We start from the raw sequence: 15,221 nt of genomic DNA, 5'->3' as shown, positions 1-15,221 counted from the left end.
CCCTCCACCTCGTCCCTCAGCCCAGCGAGGCCCATCCTGCTCAGCTGAGCACACGTCCCATGGAGCCGGCAGAGGCTGTGCTGTGGCCAGGGCGGCCAGCAGGGAGGGCCTCAGCGCCGGTGAGCGGGGAGCCAGGCCATGGGGGGCTGGGGGGCAGACCCATAGGAGGGTCATTGCAGGAAATGGCTGGCCGCAGTGCAGCCCACAGGCGCCCACATGCCAGGCCACTGCCCGGTGCCCGAGGAGGGTGGTGAGGAAGGGCTGGAGCCTGGAGAGCACTCTGCCCGGCCGGCTGGGGCGGGGCCACAAGCCTGGGACCTGCGGCCCTGGGGGCAGGGGCGGGGCTGTGGCCCGGGTTTGCAGCTCCCGCTCAGGACCGTGACCGGCGCCTTCCTCTCCCCGGAGCCTGGCCCCAGGCCCTCCCACGGACCCGCAGCCCGCTGCCCCTGCCCACGGCGACGGCAGCCCTGACACAGACGCTGACTCATGACAGGCCCCCCGGGCTTCCGGCCAGATGGCCCCTCTCCCCTCGGCCCCAGGGGAGCACAGGGCCCACCACACAGAAGGCCTCTGAGTGGACAGGGGGGCAGCCCAGAGCCCGATGGCGGGGCCATGCTGACCCTGGCCTCAGCCCTGCCCCCAGCTCCACCAGATCACAGGGCTGAGCCAGGGCGTGGGGAGGCATGGGCCCGCCAGCCAGGGCTCCAGCTGAAGGCGCTGGAAGGTGGAGGGAGGCAGGCAGAGCCCCCAAGGCAGAGGGCCGTGGCGGCCCATCCCCGACCAGGTTGCCCGCCTCCCCCCTCCTCCTGCTCCCCAGGCGGTGGCACCAGCCTCAGAGCCTGGCCTTCCGTCCCTCCCAAGGGACTGGGGTCACCCCAGAGGGACCCCATTCTGCTCCTTTTCCCAGCAGCTCGGCCCCAACCCTGAGAAGTGTGCCCGCCCCTTCCCCACAAACCAACCCCCTCACCCAGGAGACAGGAGCTGGCCCACCCGAGCCTGGCCCCCCAGCGGGCACCGGCTGAGCCCCCGCCCCCAGCCCGCTTCTCTCCAGCCCTACCCCGGACACCCTCCCGTGGGGATGGGACGGGGTCCCAGGGGCTGAGTCCCCAGCTCCCTCTGCCTTTCACCCCCATCTGCCTCCGGAGTGGCTGCAGGCACAGGGCCCACAGTGCCAGCGGGGCTGGGCCCAGAGGCAAGTGGCCCTGCCCAGCCCAGCCACACCGGCAAGAGCCACACAGGACACGTCCACTCCGGGTGGCAGGGCCGTGCTGACCGCCCCCGCCTTCCCCATGCTAAAGAAACACGTGCCCCCCGAAACCTCCATCCCTGGTTCCCCCCCGCCCCCCGGCTGCCCACCTCCTGCCTTCTCCCAGTGCCCTGCTGACGGCGAGCCCCGGGGCAGACTCACTGCCCCCCCCCCGTCCCCCACTGGCCCAGGGTGGGGAGGAGGGAAGCCCAGGGCCCACACCAGGCACCGGGCGGCCATGCGCGTCCTCGCTGCTCATCTCCAGGAAGTGAGGGGAGAGGCCGGGCAGTCACGTGCCCGAGGCGGCAGAGCTCCAGCCGGGCCTGCATCCTCCCGGCTCTGCCTTCTCTGCTCCGGCTCAGCCTCCGGCCTCCGGGCCTCCGGGCCCACGGCACGCCCAGGCCAAGGGCCCAGCAGCAGGGAGGGCCGGGGCCGGGGGACCTGGCCTCACCTCCCCAAACCTCACCCTTCCCGCTGCCCCCCCTCCAGAGACCCCGCCCTGGCACCCAGCCTATCTCAGGCTCCAGGCCTCGGGGGGGTGGCACAGGGTCTGTGAGGGGTGGCAGGACGGTGGGGACAGCTGGGTGCTCAGGAAGAAAGCGGGGAGGGAAGGCTGCCAGGGGATGCCGAGCCGGGAGACAATCCTGAGGCGGAGACTGGCAGACCCAGGGGGCACCCAGGGCAGAGGCCACCACGGCCCAGCCGCCAGCCACCCTCCCCGGAGCCTGCGTTCCTGACCCTGAGCCGTCCATAAGCACCACACGCCCAGGCCCAGTGCTCCTTCCTCAGTCCGAGAAGCCTAAGGCCTGGGACTGGGGTGCAGGGGTGGCTGGGGTGCTGGACGGAGCCCCCACCCGCCTCGCCATCGCGGCTGCCTGGCTGCCCCATCCTCCCGGCCCTGGGGAGGGGCCGCCGCCCGTTCTGGTCGCCGCCCGGAGGGTGGGGCACGGCCCCCGCACTCACCAGCCGCTCGGACATGGGCGTTTTGTCGCCGTCAGGGAGGTGCTGCTCCAGGGCCAGCACGATGCAGTTGGCGATGATGGTGGCCAGGATCATGTACTCGAAGGGAGTGCGTGGGTTAAGGAGCGGCCGGAGCGCCAGGGGGAGGGGAGGCGGCCTCCAGGGGCCTGAGAGTAACCCTTCCAGGGCCCCCACTCCCTCCAGGGCCCCCTCTCCCTCCGCCCTTATCTTTGGGGGCTGCAGCGAGGCCAGGCCTTTGCGGTCACGGCCGCCAGCACCGCGGACAGCGCCGTCAGCACCGCGGACAGCGCCGCCAGCACCAGGGACGGCGCCGTCCGGCTCGGCCCGGAGGCAGGAGGCCCTGAGGGAGGTGGCCGTGCGCCCCCCGCTCGGGCTGGAGAGGGACCCCGCGCAGGCGCACTTCTGCCAGCGGCACACGTAGCCACATGTACCGACACGGGCACGTGAACATGCGTGTCCCGAGAGGCCGCACACACGCCGCACCTGCTGCCGGGAGCGGCCCGCGGCCCCGGGGCTCGCACCCCAGACCCGCTCCCCCTCGGCGCCCTCCAGGCGGCCGTGCGCTCGGCATCCGGCCGGGAGCGAAGGGACGTGCCCGGGGCAGGGGGCTCCGCCCAGCGTCCACCCGCTCCCGCCGCGACCACGCGCGCGCGCACACGCACCCGCGGCGGCGGAGGCCCGCAGCCCCGCCCCGCCCCCTCCAGCCGAGTCCTCCGGTGCCGCTCCCGGATCGCACCCTCCGCCTGGCCCGGAAGATGGCCACTGGGCGCCGCACGACCCACCGCCCGGCCCCGGCCCAGCCGCCCCCCCGCACCCGGCGGGGCGCGGACGCCGGACCCGGCGCCGGCCCTGTGCCCGCGCCCGGGGCAGCCCCCGCCCGCCCGGCCCGGCCCGGAGGATATGGCCACTCGGTGATGCGCTTGGCGTATTTGCGGACGACGTTGTCCTCGCTGAAGATGAAGAGCGAGCGGTTGACGGTGAAGCAGTTCTGCTTGACCGGGATGGGGTTGTACATCGCCATGGTGCGCGCGCGCTGCGCGATCGACTGCTTGTAGAGGACCCGCTGGCCCGGCGGCAGCCCCCCGGGGCCCGGGCCGCCCGCGCCGCCGGCCCCGCCGCCCCGGGCCCGCTCCCCGCCGCCGGCGCCCCCATAGCGGCCGCCCAGCTCGTCCCCGAAGCGGACCATGGCTCCCGGGCGCCGCGCGCATCCCCCGCCGGGACCCGGCAGGGAAACGGCGGGCGCGCCCGGCGCTCGCAGCCGAGCGGTCAGGAGCCGGACCGCACGGACCTCGCCCGGCCCGGCAGGCGCCGCACCCGCCTCGGCCGCCGCGCCACGCCCTATAAGGGGCCGGTCACGTGGCGGCGCCCGGCCAATCCGGCCGCGCCGCCCGCCCCGCTCCGCCCGCCCCGCCCCGGCGGCCGCCCCCGCCCGGTCCCGCCGCCCGGTCCCCGCCGCCGGGTCCCCCCGCGGGTCCCGCCGCCGGCCCCCGGGAGGCGCCGCGGCCCGGGTCCGCCCCGGCTGCGCCCGAGCCCGGCCGGCGGGTGCGCTTCCTCCGTGCGTCCGGCGCGCCGGGCGGGGCGCTGGCCGGTGCTGAACGGCGCGGTGGCCGGAGCTGGGCGGGGCCCGAGCCCTCGACGGCCGAGCCGAGCGCCGAGAAGACCCTCGGCCCCTCCCGGAGGCATCGCCAGTCGCTCAAGCTCCGCCCGAAGGCTCCTGGCTGCCCCCCTGCTTCCTCCTCCAGGGAAGCCGGCCCCGGCCCCGCCTCGCCGTCCTTTCGGCACCTTCGACATCCACACGCCTCTGTCCACGCCCCGGTCTGGGGGTGGTGGGTCCGGATGCACAGCCCCCGCCTGGGCCTCCCTGTGTCCCGTCCAGACCGACCCATCCACCACCCGCGTGAGCTTCCAGATCTCCACACTTCCTGTCCTTCCGCCATCCGCTCAGTCATAATCTTTTAAAATACGCGTGTGTGTGTGTGTGTGTGTGTGTGTGTGTGTTGGGGGGCACAGAGAGAGGGAAACAGCCACAGAGGACATCACTGACGGTGCCTCTGGCACGCCCCTCCTGGGAATGGAGCCCACAGCCGGCAGGTGCCCTGCTGGGGACCTGGATCCTGGGTCCGTGCCGAGCCCGGCCATTCAGTGACCACGGGAGGGGAGGCCGTGTGTGCTCCGTGTCCACACAGGGCTCGGCGCCCCCACGGGCCCCGGACACGTCCGCAGAGGCTCCGTGGCCCAGGGGGCTGTGATCTCCCACAGGCAGCGCCCTGCCGTGTGCCGGCCGTGCCAGCGTGCTCAGTCCTGGTGGCTCCGCTCGGGGACGGGGGGGGGGGGGGGGTCAGACACCGTCCCCTCCTCAGCCAGTGGAGAGCGAAGTCCACACCAGCTTCCCGGAGGCACAGCGGACACAGGAAGTGACGCCCCCGCCCCCCGGTGTGTGTGTGTGTGTGTGTGTGTGTGTGTGTGTGGAGAGAAGTGAGATTGGCGTGTGCAGAGGCCCAGGATGACCTGGGCCCCAAGGCCAGGCTGTGGGCTTGGCCTGCTGCTCTGAGTGAGACGAGGTGGCAGGAGCCCCCAGCAGAGCGGTCACCTGACTCCCGTCCCAAAGGCCCCCCTGGCCGCTCTGTCACTACGATGCATTCGCACGTCAGCAGCCCAATTCCCAGCTCCATGCTACCTACACTCTTCACCTCGATAAAGAGCAATGGCCCAGCCAAAACCAATGTGGCTCAGGGGATAGAGCATCGGCCTGCGGAATGAAGGGTCCCAGGTTCAATTCCAGTCAAGGACATGTGCCTGGATTTCGAGCTCAATCCCACGGGGTGGGGGGAGGCACATCCCCAGTGGGGGGTGTGCAGGAGGCAGCTGATGTTTCTCTTTCATCAATGTTTCTAACTCTATCCCTCTCCCTTCCTCTCTGCAAAAAATCAGTAAAATGTATTTTTTTAAAAAAGAAAAATAAGCAAAAAGTGATGAAGCATTCCATTTTAGGGGTGCAGACGCCCCATCTCTCCTCTCTGCCAGGCCACCTCCCAGTGCTGCCTCATGGCCAGACGTGGCTGCCACGGCCCCTCTTCACACAGGAAGGCAGAGGCAGGCAGGAAAAGGACAGCCATCTTTTAGAATAAATGTCTAACCCTAGCTGGTTTGGCTCAGTGGATGGAGCTTCAGCCTGTGGACTGGAGGGTCCCAGGTTCGATTCCGGTCAGGGCACATGCCCGGGTTGGGGGCTCATGGGGGGCGTGCCTGAGGGAGCCGATTGGTGATTCTCTCTCCCTTCCTCTTCCTCTCTGAAATCAATAAAAGTATTTTTAAAAAATAAAATGCCTGATGTCCTTTGGTAAGAGGCTCCCAGCAAATTGCTCCCTAAACCCCTTTGGGCATCCCTGAGCCCCAAGAAGGTGGGAGTGAGGATGGCAGAGAGGACCAGGCCCCCAGAAAATCAGGGTTCACTGGGTGGGCAGTGGAGGTGCAGGCTGTGGGAGGCCACCAACAGGCGTGTCTGGGAACAGAACCCAGAGGGGTGTGGGGCAGGGACAGCAGCCCAGCGCCTGCTGCGGGGCCGCCCAAGCCGCTCTGGAGGCGGCGGTGCCTGGACAGAGAGGAAACTGGCCGCTCCCGGCTCCGCCCTCCGCAGCGTGGCCGGGAAGAGGAGGGACCTGTGGCCGCGGCATCGCAGGCTGAAAAGGTGGGATTCCACACACAGTGGGGGTGCGGGCAGGCAGCTGAGGGCCCCAGGGGTGCTCAGAGCTGGTGCAGGAGCTGGGCCTGGACCCGCACCTGCTTTCCCTCCCGCCGGGCCCCGCCCACCTCCTGGTTCCGCCCACCCAAGCCCCGCCCACCCCTTTGCCTTGGCTCTGCATCCACACCAGCTCTTGGTCAAGCTTGGCCATGGAGAGCACACGTAAGGTTGTGTAACTTTTTATTTTTATTGATTATATTTAAATATATATATATATTTTTTATTTATTTATTTATTTATTTATTTATTTATTTATTTTTACTGACTTCAGAGAGGAAGGGAGAGGGGGAGAGAGAAACATCAATGAGGAGAATCATTGATCAGCTGCCTCCTGCACACCCCACATTGGGGTGAGCCCACAACCTGCTCATGTGCCCAGACCAGGAATCGAACCCTGACTTCCTGGTTCGTAGGTGGACCCTCAACCACAGAGCCACGCCGGCGAGCAGCGTTGTGGTTTACGCACCCATTGCACAGAGACACCTCCTCCCCTCGCGTGGTCCCCTCGTGTTCTGCAGGGAGACAGCTGAGCACCTGCTCTCAGCGCCTTCTGAGCTGACGGCACGGGACTGAGCATGCTCACCAGCTCAGGACAACCACCCTGTACTGACGTCTGTCGCCCTGCCAGCACCGCCCCAGGTCCGGCCCCAGCCCAGGAACCACACTGCGCTCTGCTTCTGTCCTCTCCGAGTCCACGAAGGAGTGAGTGTCAGCGGGTCCTGCCGCCCGGGCACCTGCCCTGCCCGACGGCCCGAGGACCATCCATGTGGAGATGGCAGGACGCCCGCCGCCTCCCGCTGTGCTCAGGACTCCTCCCGCCCGGTGCCACGTCCGGTGCCACGACCGGTGCCACTCCCGTGCTGGGGCGCTCGGCCGTTTCCTTGTTAGGCCACTGGGGGGCGCCGCCGTGAGCACGGGCGCAGCCTCTCTCCCAGACCCCGGTTTCATTTCCTCCAATTACCTACGCTGAACCAGGACTGCTGCCATGGGTCCTTCTAATGACCCTTTTTAACATTATATTTCTATTGATGTCAGAGAGGGAGGGAGAGGGAGAGACAGAAGCATCAGTGATGAGAGACAATCACTGCTTGGCTGCCTCCTGCACGCCCCACACTGGGACCGAGCCTGCTACCCGGGCCTGTGCCCTGAGCGGGAATCGAACCCTGACCTCCTGGCCCACAGGTCGACACTCAGCTTCGGAGCCACGGCTGTGCTGGTCATCACTCTGTGCGGCCCCTCCGTGCAGTCTCCCACGGGGGCTCCCGCTCCACGCCCACGGGCGCCCTCACAGGGGGGGTGCTTGCTCACTGGGTCCGGTCCGTCCGCACTGCCCGAGTGATGGGGCTTTTGAAATTACACGATGGTGAGGACCGAGAACTTTGGGGTGTATGAAAGCCTCTGCTGTGCGTCTTAAAATGGTTAACATGGTGGAGTGTTATGTGAACTTCACCTCAGTAAAAAAGAAGTCTTGAATAAAAGGTAAGTAGCCCTGGCGGGTGTGGCCTGCGGACTGAAGGGTCCCAGGTTTGATTCCGGTGGAGGGCACCCCAATCCCTCTCCATCAGCACGCCTCCCTCCTCTGCTCCCACTCCTCCTCGCTTGGGCAGCAGCAGCAGCACCGAGGCCCACAGGTCCCTCCCAGGTGCCACGGCCGTCCCTGTGCCCGGACAGCTCAGTCACTGCCGATCTCGGAGCGGCATCTGATGGCGCCACCAGAAAGGAAGCCAGGGGGGTGGGGGTGGGGCCGAGGTCCATGCACTCCCCTCGCTCAGCCTGCACGCTGGTGGGGCTGTGCCCTGACCGGCCAGCTCGGCTCCACACCCTGGTCCCTTGTCCCTGCATCCTGCCCGGCCCATCACGCCGTCGCGGTCTCCTCCGGCACGCAGGCTGGCCACGCAGGCCCTTCCCGCACACAAGGCACCGTCCTGGGAAGCGGACTCAGCGTGCACTCCGACTGAAATGTGCGACTGGCCAGAAATAATGGCGACCTGGGCCCTGCCCACATCCCAGGCACGTCTGGCGGCTGCCCATGCGAGCCTGGCAGAGGGTGCCGCCTGCCGTGCGCGCCTGGAGCAGTGTCCTGCCGGAGCAGCCCCCCCACCCCCCGAGGGCTCTGCCCACATGTCCGGTTAGGGTCGTCCACGGCGGCCGCGGGTGGTCACCGCCGGCCCCTGGGCCAGGTGGCACATGGAAGCCCCAGGACTTGTTTAAAATGCTCGGAATCTGACGTGGCCCCTATTTGGGGGGTCCCTTCACCAACAGGCCACCCTGACACCCCGAAAGTCTCACCTGAATGAGGGCATCACCTGTGGGACCTGTCACACCTGCCACTCGGTCGCGGCCGCTCTCACGCTCTGGGCTGGGCCGCCCGCGGGGCGATGTGTGACTGAGGGGCAGGGGAGGCCCTGTGCGGGCTGCAGCCACTTCCTGCGGAGCTCACAGACTGGCCGGGGGAGCCAGCCCCGCGCGGGGGACACGGACACGGGGTTGCGGGCAGAGGCATGGACCCTGCATGGCGGGCCCGGCGGCAGCCCCGCAGAAGGCTCCCTTGGCTGCGTCAGGTTCATGCACAGACCGCACTCCGGTTCGGGGACTCACCTGGCACTGCCACCGTGTCCGTGTTCCTGTGCAGTGTCGCCCCCCGTTTCCCGTTTCCCTCGGCGCCTGCCGCCCGCCCACGTGCCCACGTGCACACGCACACGCACCACGTGGCCCGCGGCAGCGGTGCCGAGACGCCAGCTGGAACAGGGTCTCGTAATGAAATCCTCCTTTCAGTTTTCCTTTTTTTATTGATTTCATTGAAAACAGAACAAGAAATGGTCCGAGCCAAAAGACTGCTCTTAAAACTGTCAAAAACATTTAACAGAAAAAATAAACATGACCGCGTATGAATGTTCAGTCGCACAAAACCCCAAGGTTACTGCACTAGTTACAGTTAAAAAAGTATCTGCCAACAAAAAGGTGTGACCTGGGCCACCACACAGAAGGCAGCGGCGAGTTTATTCACCACAGACGAAGCTTTAAAAAAGTTTCCCGTTTATTCTAAAACCACTTGTTCTCTTTGTACAGTTGATATTTCACATGGTGCGTGGGAACCACACCAGGATCAGCACCGTTGTCTGTTGTTGTGTTTGTCCTCGTGTTCAGTGATGGTAGAAAATAATCAGTTTATCCGTCATCAGAGCCCACAGGAGGGCGGTGTGGCCCAGCGCAGCGGTCCGTGGTGGCCGGACCTCCGAGCCCTGGAGGCGGCGTGGAGCTCGGACCCAGGACCGCCACGCACGGACCGGCAGTTACTTAAAGAAGCCAACGTTTTCTCCGAAGTCCACAGCGCTCCCGACCTTGCAGACGGTGGGGAGCTGGGACCTGTCCGTGCGGCCAGGACTTTGCGGGGTGGGCCTAACGGAGCAGCGGGTGACGAGGCGGGCCCGCGGAGGAGTCTGGCCAGCAGGTGGAGGGCCTCGGGAGGAGGGAGAGGAGAAACGTGGAAAGGACCAGGCTCTGCGGTGGCCCAGCGCCCAGCGCCCTCCGCACGGCGTCAGCCCGAGGCCTCGGCGCAGGCCCGCCCTCCGCGGCGGTGACCGGCGCTGGGGGACGGTGGAGTCTCATCGGGAGCCGGCGCTGCAGGAGCTGGTGTCGGGCAGGCCGTCCTCCGCGGCCTCCTGGGCGCTGGCCTGCCGCTGGGCCAGGGCCGCGCTGGAGTGCCGGCACTTGGGGGACCCGCAGCGGCAGCTGAACAGCTTGCCCTTGATGTCCCAGAAGCGCTGCCCGTAGTCAAACCTGGGGAGAGAGGGCGAGCTGAGGCGGAGCCGGCGCTGCCGGGCCCGGGGGCAGGCGGTGAGGACGGCCTACCCCAGCTGCTCGCCGGCCGCGATGAGGCGGGTGCTGAAGAAGGCGATGCGCGGGAAGCGCAGGTCCTGGTGCGACATGAACACGCGCACGGGCACCAGGTTGGGCTCGCAGTGGTGGTTGATGAAGCGGCTCACGTTCCCGTAGAAGCGCGCGTCGATGCAGTACAGCTCGCCGTCCTGCGGAGAGCGGGCGTGGGCACCGGGCAGGGGCCCCGGACTGGGCACAGGGACCCCCAGGCCCCCCCAGCACCAGGTAGAGAGCACCCACCACTCGAGAACCCCCCAGCTCTGATCCCGTCGGCGTGGGGGCTGGGGTCAGGGGTCAGGGAGGGAGACACCGAGCCACAGCTGCTCGCACTCGGTGACGCCAGGAGGGAGGGGCGGAGACACGGAGCAGCCGGCAGGTGGGACGGGGCAGAGGGACAGAGGGAGGGAAGCTGCAGCCGCAGACATCAGAGCGGCGGGGAGGACCGACCAAGACACAGGAAGCCCATGACCTCCGCTGCCCCGCAGGTGCAGGCAGCACCCAGGTCCCCGAACCCTGTCCCCCCTCCATCCCACGAGGAGGGACAGAGGGCTGTGAGGAAGGCAGACACGAGGGCTGGTCTAACCACACGGCCCTTGACCAGGACTTTCTCTGGGAAGATCCAGAGTGGAGCTGAGCCCCGCACCACGCAGGGGCGGCCGCAGGCTCCCCAGAGCGGTGTCATGGGCCGAGCAGAGAGCCCGCCACACGAGGCACAGAGAATCGGGGACAGAGCGTCCACGGCCGGTCTGCAATCGCTCTGGTGGAACGGCTCTGCCGCTTTGCCTGACTGATGGGGCCCGAGCAGAGGACCCCTTCCCCAGCCCTGCCTGAGCGCTGAGCCACTGCCAGCCTCCAACAGGCACCTGAGGAGTGAGGGGCCGCATGAGAACCAAGATGGGGGTGAGGTGGCCTCGAAGCATCTGGAACCTGGAACCAGGCTGAATGCCGGGCAGGCCGGCTCCTCCCAAGTCCCAGGAAGGCAACGGGGACTCACACCCGTTCACGTGGCCCCTACTGTTCACGTGGCCCCTCTTCAGGTCACTGTCCACGTGGCCCCTCCCGGAGGCCGTACAGGCGCAGGCTGTTCCCGGGAACGCAGGCTGGGGTCTAGGGGTGAGGCTCACTGCCCGCCCGTCCCCCGGTCGGGGCCCCTCAGCCCTGAGCGCAGGAGGCCAGCGCTGGGGGGGGGGGGGGGGCAGACGCCACGCTGTGTTCGCTGAGCTCGGTGCTGCCCTCAGGACGCAGTACCTTGTTGTCAAGGTCGAAGAGGTACGAGTCTTCCTCCCGGACATCGGCCTCGGAGTCAGAGATGAGCTCGCCCACGTACCTGCGAGCGGACACAGTCACCGCCGTGCCACGGCCACGGAGACTGCGGGGGGAGCCGGCTCTCCCTGGGGCACCCGCCCCCGCCTGACCCCACGCCGCACGCCCAGACGTGCCCTCACTCACTCGCAGACGAAGGTGCCCACGGGGATGTCCTGCAGGGTCCGCACGCCCCAGCCCATGTTCTGGGTGCGGTAGAGCTGCAGCCTCGCCCTGCAAAACAGGTCTGTGCTCGTGGCCACGGCCGGGGCCCCGGCACCGGGCACAGGACAGGCGTCACCTTCAGAAACGCTTCCCAACGTGACGGGCAGAGGAGTGACTCCGGTGGCCCGCACCCGTCCTCATACCTCAGGCATCACCACGGGGACAGCCGGGCCGGACCCCTGGTCGCCACAGGGACCAGAGGGGCCGGCGCTGCCACCACGCCCAGGCTGTGACCCGTCAGCTCGGGTGGGGTCCGAGAGCCATGGCCCCTGGCGGGAGACGTGTCCTCACCTGAAGGACTCCCTGCCACACGGGGTGAGGCAGCGTGGCAGTCACTGTGCCCTGGGGTCGCCGACAACGAGGAACCACAGGAGGGAAATGGCGCCCAGCCAGCCCGAACGGTCCCTCCCGACCCGAGGGGTGCCCGTCACCCTCAGCACACGCAGGAGGAGGGTTCTGACCGGAACCCGGGCCTGGCTCGGGGCGGCCAGGGGCTCGGGGCGGCCAGGGGCTGTGGGCCTGGGCGAGCGGGGTGTCGATGCTCGGGAGACCTCCCGGCAGCACCGTGCAGCTGCCGGCGAGGCCGCTCGGGGCCAGGCTGTTCCAGCTTTGGGCTCTTTGGACCAAGAAGGTCTGGTCCTCTCGGCCTGAGAGCCACGTCTGAGCCCAGAGGAAGCAAGACGTTCACTCCCGCCAAGGCGGGACCTGACGGAGGACACGGCTCAGACACACCCCACCCGTGCCCTCAACACGCAGGACGCTCGGACGCTCCGGCCGGAGCAGCGGAGGCTCGGGGCGGGAGCGGCGCTCACCGGAGGCCGTTCTGCACGACGCGGTTGCGGCAGTTCCGCCAGCAGGCGCAGGCGTGGTTGCACTCGAACAGCAGGGGCGGCTCCGCCATGTTGAACTCGGGCAGCAGCCGGCCGTCCTGGGGACAGACACGCGGTGAGGACCAGCCAGCACAGACAGGACACGCTCCTACACACCCAGCACTGGCCCCGGGGGAGCAGGGCCGGGAACCGGGCCGCCCCCACCTCCAGGCGCCATACGCATGGCTGAAGGACACTGGCTGGTCCCCAGGAACCTCTGCCCCCACCCCCGCCCCCACCCCGAGCTGGGGGACGGCCTGGAGGGAGTGCTCACCTTGTCGTACCAGCAGCGCATGCTGAGCTGGCCGCACATGCAGTTGCTGGAGGAGCAGTCGTCGATGCAGACGCAGTACTGGGGGTGGGGGAGGGGGGGGCAGTGTCAGCTCGGCTCCCTCCCGCCCACAGCCCCCACCACGCAGACGGCTCTGGTCTGCCACGAGCTTCTGCAAGCCACGCTAAAGAAGGGGGGAGGGGGGGAGGGGCGGGGAGGGCAGGACCCCGGGGCGGTTCTCCAGGCACCAGGGAGTGCAGGCTCTTGGAAAGGAGGGTGGGGGCAGAATGCCACAGGCTGGGGGAGGTGTGGGCACAGGCTCAGTGGGGGGGGCCAGGGGGGGGGGCCCCACAGCTGCCCTGGAGATGCCCCGAGGGACAGGACAGGCTGGAGCAGGAGCCCAGCCTGAGGCACGCGCCTGGCTGCCGCCTGCAGGAAGACACCGGCTGCGGGCACAGCGCGGAGGCGGGACCTCCGCTCGCTGCTCGGGCCCTTTTTGTCCTGCGGCGCCTGGAACCACCGCCCACGGGGCACTGGGCTCTGCTCTGCGTTTTGTGGGGGACAGTCCTCCTGGGAAGCCTGGCGCGGGCGCTGACCTGCAGGTGGGTGATGTTGCGGTCGATGTTCATGGGGGACGTCACGCAGCTCTGGGAGACGTACTTGTAGTTGCTGGGGCTGGGCTCGCCGTCCACGGCGTTGACGCAGGGGATGGGGATGCGCTCGTAGCCGCGGGCGATGTCTCTGCGGGGGAGGGGCACTCTGCTGTGACGGTGCGGCCGTGGGGGGACGAGGACAGACGCCGCCGCCGCCGCGCCCACCCCTCGGGGCCGCCCCGGGCTCGGACAGCCTACCTGCTCACCGTCTTCTCCACGGGGACCGGCCTGTCGGGGGCCGAGTCCCGCAGCGCCTTGCTCATCTGCAGGGCGTCCCACACCTGGGAGTGGAGGCTGGCGCACTGCAGGGGCGTCTCCCCCTCCTTGTTCTTCAGGTTCACGTCCGAGTCCCGGGAGAGAAAGAGGCTAAAGGGAAAGCCAAGCCAGCAGGACATTCCGACCTCCGTTTAAGAGAGGAGGACAGACTCAGTAAGTGGGAAGAAACACTGAGAACACACCGTTGGCCTGACATTTACGAGCTGGCGGACGGCGCTGGGAGGACTGGGGACTCACCCACACCTCGGCACGCTCCCGCCGGCAGAGCGGGGCGGGAGGCGCTGGGAGGGCTCCGCTCAGTGCGCCCTCACCGACGGCATGAGCAGGCCCCGCGCCGTGTACCAGGTGGCCCCAGGCCTGCCCTGGGTCAGAACCAGCCTGCCCTGGGTCAGAACCAGACGTGGCCGCACAGGACACCGGGCGCCCCCCCGCCCAGGGCCTCCCACCAGCACGCCCACCGGGCGGAGCTGCTGCCGCGGCCATGAGGGTGCGAGCCCCGCAGGGCGTCCCTCACGCCCGGGAGGCAGGTCACCCGGGGTCACGGGTCAGGCGGGCCTGCTGATGAGAGCGGGGTTGCGCCCAGAGTGGGCGCTGGGGGACGCAGGCCTCGGGCAGCCAAGGGCTCCCGGTGGCCGGCACCAGGGGACGCTGCCCCCACAGGCTGTCCCCTCGGCCCCGGTCGACCGCGACCCCGAGCCAGGCTGTCCGCGCTGACCTCCGGCCCGGGAGCCCAGGGCACTCACACGACGCAGGCGTAGCGGTCCTCCCGGGCGGCGATGTGCAGCGGCGAGTCGCCGTGGATGTTCACGGCGTGCAGGTCGCACCTGGCGGCCAGCAGGATCTCGGCGATGTCCACGCAGCCCGAGAAGGCCGCCCAGTGCAGGCAGATGTTCTCCTCCTGCGGGCGGGCGTGAGGGGGGCGCGGTCGGAGAGGGAACGGGTCCTCAAATCAGAATGACCCGGACCCGGCACAGTGCCTGCAGGGACCTGGTCCGAGTCGCCCCGGTGGGACCGGCCTCACACTCACAGGAGGTGGCGCTCATGTGAGAGTGGAAGACAGGCGCTGCTGCCTAGTAAAATGGTGCTTCCCCGAAGCCTCTGAGAAGTACAGTTTCCCCGAAAATAAGACAGTGTCTTGTATTAATTTTTGCTCCCAAAGGTGCGCTAGGTCTCATTTTCAGGGGATGTCTTATTTTTCCATGAAGAAGAATATGGTACACATTTATTGATAAGGAAATTTATTACCTGTATATGGTATGGTAGTAGGGTAGTTGTCCACACAAACCAGACAAACTGAATCCTAACAGTATCAAGAATTTACTCATTTATTCAATGACAATCATGTCATCATCTTCTGGAACATCATCATAACAATCCAATTCCTGAATTTCCTGTTGAATTTCTTATGACTCCATTTATTTCAGAATCAGTGGACCAAATCTCTCATGTTTAGCCTAGGGGGGGCCTTATTTTCGAGGGGGTGCCTTATATTTCGCTCAGAAGGAAACCTGTAAGTAGGTCTTATTTTCGGGGAAACACGGAAGCTGTCAGTGGAAGGAGACCAGGGAACGCCGTGTGTTGTGCAAACAGGTCCTGTGAGGACCCAGCAGCTTCTTTTCTTAAAAATATATTTTATTGGCCGAAGACGGTTTGGCTCAGTGGTACAGCGTCGGTCTGTGGACTGAAGGGTCCCAGGTTCGATTCCGGTCAAGGGCATGTACCTTGGTTGCGGGCACATCCCTGGTAGGGGGGTGCACAAGAGGCAGCTGGTCGATGT

General features: G+C 67.4%; 2 protein-coding genes across 5 annotated transcripts in view; both read right to left on the bottom strand.

Moving 5' to 3' along the window:
- CACNA1B (calcium voltage-gated channel subunit alpha1 B) overlaps window positions 1–3,538 on the bottom strand; it is an 86,265-nt gene extending 82,727 nt beyond the window's left edge. Inside the window, 2 exon segments of the mRNA XM_084899916.1 lie at window positions 2,210–2,316; window positions 3,131–3,538. Of these exon segments, the coding sequence (XP_084756042.1) occupies window positions 2,210–2,316; window positions 3,131–3,413 (390 nt within the window). The 5' untranslated portion in view covers window positions 3,414–3,538.
- Window positions 3,539–8,744: 5,206 nt separating this feature from the next.
- EHMT1 (euchromatic histone lysine methyltransferase 1) overlaps window positions 8,745–15,221 on the bottom strand; it is a 64,796-nt gene continuing 58,319 nt past the window's right edge. For all 4 annotated transcript variants that reach the window (XM_084898907.1, XM_084898909.1, XM_084898908.1 and 1 more), the window contains 9 exons: window positions 14,188–14,342; window positions 13,367–13,534; window positions 13,112–13,256; window positions 12,519–12,596; window positions 12,188–12,303; window positions 11,298–11,384; window positions 11,097–11,175; window positions 9,822–9,997; window positions 8,745–9,749 (listed from right to left, as the gene is read on the bottom strand). In XM_084898907.1, the coding sequence (XP_084755033.1) occupies window positions 9,575–9,749; window positions 9,822–9,997; window positions 11,097–11,175; window positions 11,298–11,384; window positions 12,188–12,303; window positions 12,519–12,596; window positions 13,112–13,256; window positions 13,367–13,534; window positions 14,188–14,342 (1,179 nt within the window). In that variant the 3' untranslated portion in view covers window positions 8,745–9,574. The remainder of the gene's footprint in view (window positions 9,750–9,821; window positions 9,998–11,096; window positions 11,176–11,297; window positions 11,385–12,187; window positions 12,304–12,518; window positions 12,597–13,111; window positions 13,257–13,366; window positions 13,535–14,187; window positions 14,343–15,221) is intronic.

Source organism: Pipistrellus hanaki (assembly GCF_964339955.1).
Source record: "Pipistrellus hanaki genome assembly, chromosome: 11".
Lineage (NCBI taxonomy): Eukaryota > Metazoa > Chordata > Mammalia > Chiroptera > Vespertilionidae > Pipistrellus > Pipistrellus hanaki.
The sequence above is the reverse complement of the archived record's forward strand: the minus strand, read 5'-3'. Positions and strand labels throughout refer to the sequence as shown.